Below are 13,014 nucleotides of genomic sequence, written 5' to 3'. Positions count from 1 at the left end.
TCAAGTTTCTGACCCCTCCAATCCATCCTCCGCTCATGTGACCACATCACTCCCCAGTTATCCAAATGGTGCTTTTTAGGTATAACTTTTTAGAAGTATCTTCTTATCACTACTTTGAAAAGTTAGTTTGTTCTTAGATTTTCAAGAATTTCAGCAAAGCTAATTGTAAAAATGAGGTTTGTTAATTATATTACGTAGGATCCAAATGTAAAATTAGTTTAATTATTTTATGACTACATTTACTTGATCTAATTATTATGTTATTCATCTAATTAATATATCTTGAAAGCAAATTAACAAATAAAATCTTATAATTCACCAATAAGTTATGAAATAAACACATTCATTTTATTATCACTTCTGCTGAATTTTTTTCTAACTTGAAATTAGCACCATTCAGAAATTGATACCTGGATAAAGAAAGAACCAGGATATAAGGTCCTGTTTAGATTTCTAATATCTTTCATCTGAGTTGTTTTAATAACCTCTCTTCCCTTTTGTTAGACTTGTAGCTGACTGTCAGTGATAAATAGTATGCTCTGATTTCACAGGTATATGTGAATTTTTATATCTGTATTTCATGGCAAAGGACCAAGATAATTAGATGTTTTCATATACTGACAATTGTAATTAAAGCATAGACCCCAACTTTAACTTAAAATTATTATCCTATACAGTAAAGATACAAACAATCCCATCAGCAATGAATATGAAAATTGAGGCAGCTAGGTTGCACAGTAGATAGAGCACTGGGTCTGGAGTCAGGAAAACCGGAGTTCAAATCTGACCTCAGACACTTACTTGGCTGTGTGACCCTAGGCAAGTCACTTAACCTCTGTTTGCCTCAGTTTCTTCATGTGTAAAATGGGGATAATAACAGCCCATACCTTTCAGAGTTGTTGTGATGATCAAATGAGATAAATTTTGTAAAGCACTTAGTATACTTTCTGATATATAGTAGGCACTATATAAATACTAGCTGTTACTAGTTTTTGCTCATTCAAGTGTTAATGATGCCTTGTATCATGATGAATTGTATAGGCTGTTTGATTTCCATTTTCTTTCTTACTTTTTGATGACTTTACTATCTATTCATTCCTCAGCCAGAGAATGTGCAGGAAAAGTAAAAGGAGAAAAAAAAAAGATGAGTCACTTCTGTCACATTTTAGTAGCTCTAAAAGGAAGCGGTTTCCTGGCAAAGGTAGTTAAAATTAATGATGAAAATGTTTCCAAGTTAACTCAAAGTTAGATGTAATGTTTGTATCAACTTCTGTGTACAAGTTTAACTATGTGTATCAGTACCAAATGCTGAAATTTACTTTTTGTAATTTTACATAAGAATAATTAGCAAGTATTTATTGAATATTTGCATGTGTACTACAAGGATATTTTTTTTAATTGAACCCTTGCCCTCAGAGAGGTTTACCATATCATTGGAGAGGTAAAACAATCACACGTGATATAATGTTTATATTAAAAAAAAAGTTGCAAACCCCAACTGCATCTCTACCACCATTGTATATTTTCTCAGTTTTGCCATCTTTCATCCTCTGGATCCAAATTGGTCTCTGCATTTAATGAAGTCAGATGCATTTGCATTTACATTATAATTGTGTATATTGTTCACCTGGTTTTGCTTTATCCACTCCATATCTTTTCCAGTAAGTCTTTACATGTTTTTATGAAATCATCATAGTATTCATGGTTTCTTAAAGTGTGTTAATATTCAGTTACATTTATACCACAGTTTGTTAAATAAGTACCCAGATGATGAATACATTGTTTCCAGTTTATCATTACTACTAGAAGAGATGCTGCTGTGAATATTTTTTGTACGTGATACCTTTCTGTCTGAAGAAGTGGGATAACTGGGTCAAGGGGTTCTAACAGCCTAATAACTTTGTTCACACGATTCCAAATTGTTTTCAAAAAAGTTTAGGCAGTGTCTAAGCTCCACAAACTCCACATCGTTACACCTCTACTTCATCCATCATACCACAGCCTCCTCAGCAGTGCTCTCATCAGTCTTTCATCATTTTGGCCAGTTTGATGCACGTGGGGCCATGTCAGCTTCCTCTGGAATTGCAGATTTCTTATTAGACTAGGATTGTCCTTTTTCTTATTCAGAGCATTTTTACACAGTTATTGATAGTTTGTATCTCAGATGCCTCGTGTCAAAAACAGAACTCATTACCTTTACCCCCCAAACTTTCTCATCTTCTTCTTTCCCTATGTCTTGAGGAACATCATCATGCTTTTTATTCACCCCAGCTCACAACCTCAGAGTTGTCCTCTTCCCTGTTTCCCTTGCTCCTCACATCTAATCAGTTAATAAGCCATGTCAGGTTTGCCTCTATTGTATATTTCCATCATTTCTCTTTTCCTTACTCATGCAGCCACCATTCTGGTTCACCTCTTGCCTTGACTATGGCAGTAGCCTCTGAATTGGTCTCCCTGCCTCCAGTCTCCTCTCTCTCTAATTTCTTCTCCAAATAACTGCCAAAGTGAAATTCCTAAAGCTGTCTGATCTTGTTCCCTTACTAAAGGAACTCTAATGGTTCCCAGCTACGTCTAGAATAAAACAAACTCCTTTGATTGGCACTAAAAGCCCTTCACAATCTGGCTCCCACCCATGTTTCCAGATGTATTGTGTGGTATTCTCCTTTCCAGCCACACTAGTGTACTTGATGACTATGCTCAATATTCCACCTCACATTTGTGTGCCTTTGCACAGGCTGCGCTCCCATGCCTGGAATGAACCCCTTCCTTATCTCTGTATCACAGAATCCTTCACTTCTTTTAAGATTCGGTTTAAGTGCTCTCCCATACACAAAGCTCATCCTAAAGCTCCCTAAGTTCCTCATCTTTCTTTGTATGTGCCTTTTTTTGCTTCTTATCATCATGGCTGTGGGATCCCTGAACAAGTCACAATCTCAAGCAGTTCTTTAAGAGACTCTGTAAGTTGCAGAACACACAGGAATCTCCATTGATAAAGGGAGTTTCCTCAGTAGGAGTTTCCTAGACCAAATCAGAGGCCACAGCCATTATCCAGAAGAAGCCGGTCTTCCACCCAGGTCTTACTGACTCCATGGCCAGCGGTCTATCCACTGTGCCATGCTGCTTCTGTGTGTGTGTGTTTTTTTAATACACTTGTATAGTGTTTAGCTTTTTTCTGCCAAAGGATATAAGCTTCTTGAGAACAGGGATTGGCTCATCTTTCTGTTTAGGCCCTAGCTCATAGTAGATATTTAATACATGCTTTTTTAATTGAATTCTCTTCTTGAAAACTCTTTGTATTCCTATCTGTTGGAGAGTGACTCCTCAGCTAACATCTTGGATGTCATACTTATCACATACCTTTTTCCCATTCAATAACTTTTCTTCTTATTCTAGTTACATTGATTTTCCATCATTTTATTGCTTTTTAATTTTATATAATTATTTTATTTTTATGATCTCCATTTGTTTATTAATTTTTCCTCTAAGTATAATTATGAAAGGGCTCCTCTTTCCAACCTCCTGAATTGTTTAAAATGTTATTTTATATAATACAGCTTACCTACTTGGAACTGATCATGGTGTATAATGAACATTGCTACCCTAAACCTATCTTCTTCCAAACTACTTTCCACATTTCCCACCAGTTCTTTTAAAATATGGAGTCTTTTCCATAGCAGCTTTTTTTGTTTGTTTGGGTTCTTTATCAGAAACTAGATTATCACATGCCTTTGTTTTAAGTTTTGTTTGTACATATGTTCTGTCAGTGTGCTTATCTATTTTTAACCAGTATCAAATAGTTTTGCTGGATTACTACCGTGTAATATGGCTTGAAATTTAATATAGCTTGAGATATGATTATGTTTGGCTCTCTTCATTCCTACTTTTTTCTTTATTTTCCTTTAGTTTTTGTATCTTTTGTTGTTCCAGTATATTTTATGTATTCTGTTTTGGTTTTGAATGGAATTTTACTTTATATTTTTCGCTGCAGAATCTGAAGTCATCTCTCTAACTACTATAATTTCTAGGTAGACTCTTTTAGGATAATTGATAACATTGGATAAGAAGAAATAATATTTTCCCAATTTGCCTATGAAGCCATAGTTTGCTTAGAAAATTCCAGAGAATCCTTAAGAACCTGAAATGGTTTAGTAAAGCAGCAGGTTTCAAAATGAATCCACACAGTCAGGAGCAAACAGTATAAGGTGAGATTCCATTTAAACTAACAACATAAGCATAAAAAAACATTAAAAATAACTCCCATTTTTATTTTTTTCTTTGTTTTGTTTTTTGATGTGCACATTATGCAGGATGTCATTACTTAGTCTCCATTTACGACTGTTCCTTTTCTTTATATTTACTCTATTATTTAATATTTTTGCTGTTAATAGTCATCAAGGATGGATCTAATATTTATCTTTTTACATTAATTTATCATTCCTTTGTGTCCAAGCACATGATAAGTTTGTTTAAAGTTGCCATATAAACTTTTTTAATACTGTCATATAGAAATAGTCTTGTCTTTCAAATCCAATTTTTCCAGACACCTGTTGAGCTCCTTGGGTTTTTTTCTTACTTATTTTTGTAATAATTTTGTTTTGTTCTGGAAAGGGAATATTAAAGTTCTTTAATTTTTTTTTTTTGCCTTTTGGAGGGCAATTGGGGTTAAGTAACTTGCCCAAGGTTACACGGCTAGCTTTTTGTGTGTGTGTGTGTGTGTGGGTGTTGTGTCTGAGGCCGGAACCGAACTCAGGACCTCCTGACTCCAGGGCCAGCGCTTTACTCACTGCGCCACCTAGCTGCCCCTAAAGTTCTTTAATTATTGATTTGCTTTACGTACCTTTTTGCAGTTTAACTACCTTTCCTCTAAGAGTTTTGACCTTGACATTTGGTTTATATGTGTTAAATAATCATATCATTTTCTTATCTATAGTGCCCTTAAATAGAGTTCCTTTCATTTGATTGTGATTTATTTTGCTTATGCCTATTCGATCCTAATTTTCCCATCTTTTTCCCTCTCTTCTTGACTTTACTTTGCCTAAACTAAATTCTTCAAATTCATTTTTTATGTCTTTCTTCCTTTCCATTCCTTTCTTTTCCTTCCCTTTTCCTTTCCTTTGACCCTATTCTTTCCCAACTAGTAAACAATTGTCCTTTCTCTACCACTCACTCTCTTAATTTAAATAGCATTCTTTCTGACAGTACTTTCCAAGTAGTATTAGTTTGCTTCCTTACCCTTTTCTTTTCCCTGGTTGCTCCAGACTAATCTATACCCCCATTCATGGGCTTTGCACTTAAGTTTTCTTTCTTTATTCTCTCTCTATTCCTAATAAAAAGCAAGGCTTCTAGAAGACAGAAGCCTTGTTCATTGCTCCATCTCACCTATCTCTTAATATACTTGGAGATCTGACCCCACTCCTCCCTTCCCTGTTTCCCTTAAAACACATTCTCTCTCTCTCTCTCTCTCTCTCTCTCTCTCCCCCCCTCCCCGCCGAGGATAGAAATGTCAATCAGTGGAGGAGGGGGAAAACATTGCTCTGCATCATGTGTCAAGTGGTCCAGTCTGTATTCCATGTCTTTATATTCACCTCCTGCCCCTTCTATACTATTCCTTCTGGACCTTTACATGCCACCTTTTTTCCCTCCCTGCTGCATAGACCTACCCTGGGACCAAAATCTTCTCTACCCTAGTGGAAGTTGTTCTTTAGAACCTAACATTTGCACAAAGGTTTCCCAAAGCACTCTCACTTCCTCTGAGTGGAATTCAGTGTTGGGATTCCATAGAATTTCCTCCTGAATCTCCAGAAGATGCTCCCCTTCCCAAAGGAAACTTTATTCAGAAACCTCTCTTTTTCTACACTCCCACTACTCTAGTAACAGGTCTTAGAGACTGAAAAAGAATGCATCCTTTCCTCTCTCAAAGCTGTGTTAAGGGAGGGTGTGGCTTTGTTCTCTCCACTTCCATACCACCAGTAATAGGAATTCAATTCTTCCCTTCTCCTGACTGGATATTTGGAATTTTAGGTTTATAGGTTCTCTTTTTATTCTATCACTGGCCTTTAACTAAAGTGAGAGTTTTAAAACAAACTAAAACAAATAGCCTTGTCTTGCCATGAAAACATGAGACTTTTGATTTATTTGTTTAGTATTTTATGGTTAACAGCCTTTTTATGTAACTCCTTTCTTAAATGTTTCCATGTCAGATACCAAGCTTACCTCTGCTTTGTTATATGAATAACTCAATTGTCTCCTTTTTTCCAAATGTTTTATTGACAATTAGGCTCACCTTTTCAGTATATGTTATTTTGTAGTATAAACTGATCTCCTTAGCTTTTTTATTTCAAATTACACTTTTCTTCTTTAATTTTCATAAATGAAAGCTAGGCTTGTGGTGTTTGAACTGATTTTTTCTTGGTAATTGAAGGTTTTTTTCTTGGTTTCCTGAGGTTTTTGTTCTTTATCTTTCAAAATCCAAAGTTTGAGCATTTTCTTTCTTGAACTTAAATTTGGTGTTTCTATTGACAGCTTTGAATTTTATCTATATTTTGTCCTCTATTTCCAAGATATCTGGGCAATTTTCATTTGTTATTTCCTTAAGTATGATATACAGCTCATATGCTTCCTCTTCTATCCAATATTCCTTGATCTATTTCCAGGTAAAAGTGATCTCTATTTCCTCAAATTTTCTTATACCTCTTTGCCTGGATCTTTCCTTTCCCATTATCACATTCTGCTTTTTTGTCACACCTTTGTACATGAGATAAGTCTCTCCCACTAAGTTCCTTAAAGGGCAAAAACTGTCATTTTTCATCTTCATATCCCCATTTAACTATCAACATCTTACTCACTGAAAGCATTTGATAAATATTTGTTGTATTAAATTTAACTACAATATTCTGTCAACTGTTATCATCATTGTTAATTTGTTTTCATGGTGTGAGGGTAGTGAGATTAATTAGATGAGTTCTCCAGGAAATGGATCTTGGACTAGATCTTAACAAAAATGCTAGTCTCATGCTGGTGAAAAGTAAGGAAGAGACAATATTCTATAAATGCAGCTGTATGAACACAGACATAGATATAGGAATTAAAATGTTCTATGGAAAGGACAATCCCTTATGTAAGTTTAACTGGAATGAATGGACAAAATTGGGGAAATAAAAAGAGATAAAGATGGATTAGATATTCTTTTCAAATGGTGAAAGAAGCATGCTAAAAATGAGTGGTTCATTTAATAATTCTGTTTTAGAATTCACAGTTATTCCTTACCAAAAAAAAATAGAGTTTTCATACTTATATATGTTTCAGGTGTTATTATTGGCGTTGTGAAGACATGAAAGAATCAGAAGAAAGAATCTGCAACAACTTGAATATAGAACAGAAGATAAAGTTGAAAGAATGTGGCATATAAAGTGGGGTAATACCTGGAAATATTAATTAGTTGATAATTGTCAAAATAAGACTCTTTTTCAACAAATACAGGATTTATTAGGTTTCAGCTTCTTGAGACATGCAGTTGAATTAGAAACTTTATTTCCCTCCAGCTCTTTTGAGGAAATATGATTTTCCTAATTTGGAAGCATTCATTTTTACACATGTAGTCTGTCCTTAGGAATACATACATGAGAAGTTAAAAAGTCAGCTATTTAATGTAGATTATAATGGGCAACTGACTTAACAATGGCAGATTTCAAGGACTTGGTTCCAAACTGAGCTAAAGCTTCCCGATGCACTTTGTACAGACTGCAAAAAACTGTACTGAATTGGCCTATTCTTAAAGGTCATAATGCCATGTAATATAAGGATATCATCTTACTGTTGATATCTCTGAGGAGTCCCAAGCAGACACAGAAAATGAATGGAGGAAAGGAGTGTGACGGAGGGGACAAGGATGGAAGCCTGCCAGTACAAGTTCCTGTGGGCTGGCAACGTCGGGTGGATCAAAATGGAGTGCTTTACATTAGGTGAGCATTGTTCTTTTACCTCCTTGCTGACTTTCCTAGTTTGAGTGAAACATATTACTTTTATGTGCATTTGAGCAAAATTATCATTACTTGCAAAATTTCTATCTAATCTGAACAAATTATCATCCAAGCAACACACATTTATTGTCTACTATGTACCAGGCACTATGCTAGGTGCTTATAACATACAAATAAAATTTTCTCTGCTGAAAAAATATTTGAATGCTTTTATTTCATTTCATAGATCCAGAGCTAGAAGGGACATCCAAGGCCAAGAAATACAATCTCCTTACTTTACTGATGAGGAAGGTGAGGTCAAGGGAGCCTAAATGCTTACCTGAGGCCACACAAGTAGTATTGACCCAAAGTGGAATTTAAACCCAGGTCCCAAAACTCCAGAACCAGGACTTTTCCTGCTTTAAATCTGTAGTTTTGTCATTTAAATTTCTTCATATAATTAATGAATTTGTGTTATTTTTGTTTTTAATATTTTTTAAAAGCATGTAAACATCGATGCTACATTCTAGAATATGTAGTATTTTAGATTATTCTATAGTCATTTGTGATGACATTCTGTTTTGGGTAATGTTCTGAGTGATTTTTCTGTTGTAATATTGAATATTTTCATCTCCAATAGGTGATGTTAACGACTGCACCCTCTAATGATGCCTGAAATTGCCAAAAAATAATTATTCTTTTTGTTCTTTACATAGTGTTAATCAACTCACTTGTATGTAATAGGAAAAAAAAAACATGTTATATTTGATGTGGTATTTACATTTTATTTAAACAAGTAAAATTCAGATTACCTTCACTATTACATTTTGATTCCTTGTGCTAGGTGGTCAAGAGGTAGAGGTAGCGCTACAACCCAGGTTTTCCTGATTCTATTTATTTGTCTGTCTTTCATGAATGGATTGATATCATATGTTTTTGTGTAATAGACTTAGAACTTTATTTTTGAGATGCTTGTGGTTTTTATTATTCTAAAATATGGCGATCAAGTCAACTTTGCTGATTCTCAGAGGGGGATTTCAATTTCTGTGTTGATGTGTTTGGTTGCCTTAATATCTGCCAGGCTTTCAATTATGAATATGTAGGTCAAAGCCTGTTGAAGTGGACTTCAAGGGATTGTCTCAATTCTGTTTTCATACTTGAAGTTTTGTAATGTCACTTGTTTCTTGATGTAAATCATCAACTTGGATGATTGGAACTTGGAAATCTTTGTCATGGAAAAATTTATGTCACAGTGTATTTTTTGGTAAAAGAATTCATAACTTGTATTAATTTATAGTATATTGTCATTCTCTTACATGATAAATGTGTTGGGTAAGAGCACAAAATATATTTTACATTTTTTAGTTTACTATATGTTGCCAGTCTGTCATCAAGCAAAAATATTTGAATGTGACATTTCATAATGACGAGATAGGAAGAACCACAATGTTTTTAAATGTTTAACTTTTTAAATGTAATCAATAAACAAACATTTATTAAGTGCCTACTATATGTTAGGCTCTGAAGATATAAATACTGAATTAAAAAATCTCTTTTCAAGACATTTACAATAAAACCTATTCAATATTTAATAGCCTTTAAAGTCTAAATTACTTCACATTTTCTCTGGCCTACATATACATACATACATACATATATGTGTGTATACATATACATGCATATTCATGTCAGCTTTTCATTTTGCTAAAAGCTGAAACTAAATTTTAACTTTGAGTCCATTAGTCATCATATTTCATATTTTTGGAGTCATTGATGGAACTCAGTTTTCATGTAAGTGCTCTGTATAATGATTATATTGGTTTGATTTCTCCAGTTCTGTAATCCACTCCTTTAAAAAAAAGTTCTGACCATTACCTCTTTGTTATAGAAAATAAACATAAGAGTGACTCTAATCAAATTTTCCTGGTTGAAAAGTTTTTAAAAAGGAGCCGTAAGCTAACATTTACCAATATGGTTTTGATGTGGTTTTAGACCTCTTGCTAAATTGTCATAGCTCCTTCAGCAGCTCTTTTTTGTCCACAGTGAATATTTAGATGCCTGATTTTATTATAATTTATAAGTTGTACCTTCTGCCCTACTCTGGCCTGAGGGTGGCATTGATTCTCTATGTTAAATATTCCACCTGTTTCTGATCTTAAGCTATATCTGTTCTACAGTCTCTGTAACTGTGTTTACATTAATTATTACTATCTCAAGTTAATTAAAGAGCTACAACTGTAGAAGAAAAATTCCCACTGTCTGAGAGGAAGTGTTTCAGACTAGATAGAACAGAGTTTTATAAAATAATTTAGGAATCTTGTCTCTGATTTTAACTTTACAGTTATTTTCTTCCTTAATCTAATCCTTAAACTGTAAAATGTCAATGATGCTTCTTTTAGCAAGCTGCTTTAAATTTTTCATGTAAAAAGTTAATAATTTAAGCCAGATCAACCAGAATTTATCTGCTTTTTTCCTGTGAAGGCGGTAATGATCTTGCCTTCCTTTGTTATTCATTTGAAATGAGCTGGTATTAACCCCAGGCACATGGATGCTCGATTCTCCATAAGGTTAAGGCCCTATAAGATTTCACACATAGGTAGTTTGTGTGGTACTCAGTAAAAAATTTATCTTCAAAGAGTTTGCTTTTTACCTGCACAAAATCTGTATGTATTTCTGTAGATACAAAGAATTTACTACCCCTAAATGAAGAATTAATATTATATGTAAAAGAATGGAGAACTTCACTTTAAAATTACATGAATTGAAACAGGTAGTTTGCGGGAAAGTTTATCTGAAATGGAAGCATAATCTCCTGTGATCAGTATAGGATCACTTAAGTTATCTTAGTCTACATTAATCATTGAGTGATAAAGCTTAAATTCCTATTAATTGCATGATAAATAAAATTCTAAGCCCTTTTCATCCTTCTGAGCTAGATAAACTTGAATTTGATCAGGGCATCATGCCTTCAGAAGAGTAAAATCGGTAGTTTCATGGATTTTGGAGGATACAAAAAGTCCAGTTTTATTTGTCTTGACTCCAGAGCTATAAGGGAGGAACTTGTAATTCCAAATTTGGCAAACCCTTTTAAGAAATATTTGAGAAATATCTTGGTTCAAAATGAGGAACTACAGTTTTACAGACTGTAATTTAGTGGCTACCATAATCCTGACAAAACCGAATGCTTTTCCTTAGTTGGAAAATATTATCCTTGTAAAAGAGATTAAGACTGAAAATTATACTTTTTTCATATAATGTATATAGTTGAAATTATTTCCTGATTTTTTAAAATATTTTTACAGTCCCAGTGGGTCTTTGTTATCTTGCTTGGAGCAGGTTAAAACATACCTGCTTACTGATGGAACATGCAAGTGTGGCTTGGAATGTCCTCTTATTCTTCCCAAGGTAACAATTTTATAGTAGGTCTCTCAGTATATTTTTCCTCCAGATTTTATGCTTTATGTTTTTTTTTCCTCATGTGGCATGTCATTCTATGTTATTCTTCTAATCATATATATTTTAAATATTTATTTAATAAGGCTGAAAGTTTTCTCATACTATTAAATGGATATGGAAAATGTTTGAACTTATTTTTTTTCCTAAGAAGTTTCACAAATCTAATAAAAACTGAAAGATGTTAGTGTATATACTATTTTAGATAATTCAATCAAAATTATTATATGCCTTGTTTATTACAGCCATCACTATCTTCAGTTTAGTTTTTGTAGCACAACATTTTGTTGCACTCCTTTAACTGTTCAAATCTGCTGTGCTATTTTCAGAGATGATGGTGGCAAATCTAACAGATTTTTCTAAAATCACAGAGCAGAGCTGTCTTGTAGCCAGAAGGTGAAACTGTTTTTTACTAATTGTGCAATGTAAAAAGAAAAAATGATATGGTGTTAATCGACTTATTGAAATTTACTATTAGATAAAGTGCAGAGCAGCAGTTTTTTGGGGGGGTGTTGTTTGGTTTTTTAAATGTATTATAATTTTTAATTGTATTCTACTGAGCTACTTTCAGGAACTAAAACTGGGAGAGAATCTAAAATATAGCTGCTTTGTTAGGTAGTTATCTGGCAAAGGAAAATCTTCGGGTAGCTTGGAATAAGAGCAATGAATTTACCACTAAAACTCTGAGTTCAGCAATAGTATTTACTAGGGTATATAAAATTGCTTTTCTGATATTCAAGAATAAAAGAAACAGTTATTCGTATTTGTATCCTTGCTTGTGTCCAAAATTTTACTTTCCCACATATGAGGTTAGGAAGAGGGAGAGGGTGTCCACAGGGAGAAGCTATGCAGCATATATTCTAAAGTAAGATTTTGTTCTTTTAAGGTATTTAATTTTGATCCTGGAGCTGCTGTGAAACAGAGAACTGCAGAAGATGTTAAAGCAGATGAAGATGTCACAAAGCTATGCATACATAAAAGGAAAATCATTGCAGTGGCAACACTGCATAAGAGCATGGAAGCCCCTCATCCTTCCCTAGTCCTTACCAGTCCTGGAGGAGGAACAAGTATGTGATATGGCTACACATGAATGAGAAATTTTTTTTCTTCTTGAGAGAAAGAATCCATAAAAGTAGCTTTGCAGTTCTATTATTTGTTGCACTTTTCACACATAGTAAATATTTTCCAAAAGTTTTGTTTTTTCATATATGTGTGTGTAAAATGCAAATAGCAAATTCGGTCTTAAGAACCACTGATGGTAATTGATTTCCTAACTCTCAAACAGTGTCTAAGTAAATCAAGCAAAATAAAACACACTCATTAGTACCATTGATATAACATGATGCAGACAAATAAAATTAAGCTGACCTCTCACAAACTGCTATAAGAAAAGCAAATGCAGGCCTACTGAAAAATTTAAAAACTCCATCCCTTCTCTCTTGCTGTCTCTATCCCATAAACATCACACAGAAGAGATTCAGAGGGAAGTACCACTTTGATTCCATCATGTATTGAGTGTCCATGGGCAAAATACAGTTATCCCTTTCACATTGCAGGGGTTAGCAGCACCGGCCTCTTTGATCTGGAAAATCTCTGTAAAATT

General features: G+C 33.9%; 1 protein-coding gene across 8 annotated transcripts in view; it reads left to right on the top strand.

Annotated features, from left to right (window-relative positions):
• Positions 1–13,014, top strand: part of MBD5 (methyl-CpG binding domain protein 5) — a 445,570-nt gene that overhangs the window by 383,811 nt on the left and 48,745 nt on the right. For 6 of the 8 annotated variants that reach the window (XM_069066734.1, XM_069066730.1, XM_069066732.1 and 3 more), the window contains 3 exons: positions 7,306–7,961; positions 11,261–11,363; positions 12,298–12,478. In XM_069066734.1, the coding sequence (XP_068922835.1) occupies positions 7,852–7,961; positions 11,261–11,363; positions 12,298–12,478 (394 nt within the window). In that variant the 5' untranslated portion in view covers positions 7,306–7,851. Of the gene's footprint in view, positions 1–673; positions 1,202–7,305; positions 7,962–11,260; positions 11,364–12,297; positions 12,479–13,014 lie in introns of those variants that run through there. The other 2 variants (XM_069066735.1, XM_069066736.1) reach the window with 2 other exon arrangements.

The sequence above is a fragment of the Petaurus breviceps genome, unplaced genomic scaffold (assembly GCF_028583685.1).
Source record: "Petaurus breviceps papuanus isolate PSGF00001 unplaced genomic scaffold, PetGlider_PUasm1.0 90723, whole genome shotgun sequence".
Lineage (NCBI taxonomy): Eukaryota > Metazoa > Chordata > Mammalia > Diprotodontia > Petauridae > Petaurus > Petaurus breviceps.
The sequence above is the reverse complement of the archived record's forward strand: the minus strand, read 5'-3'. Positions and strand labels throughout refer to the sequence as shown.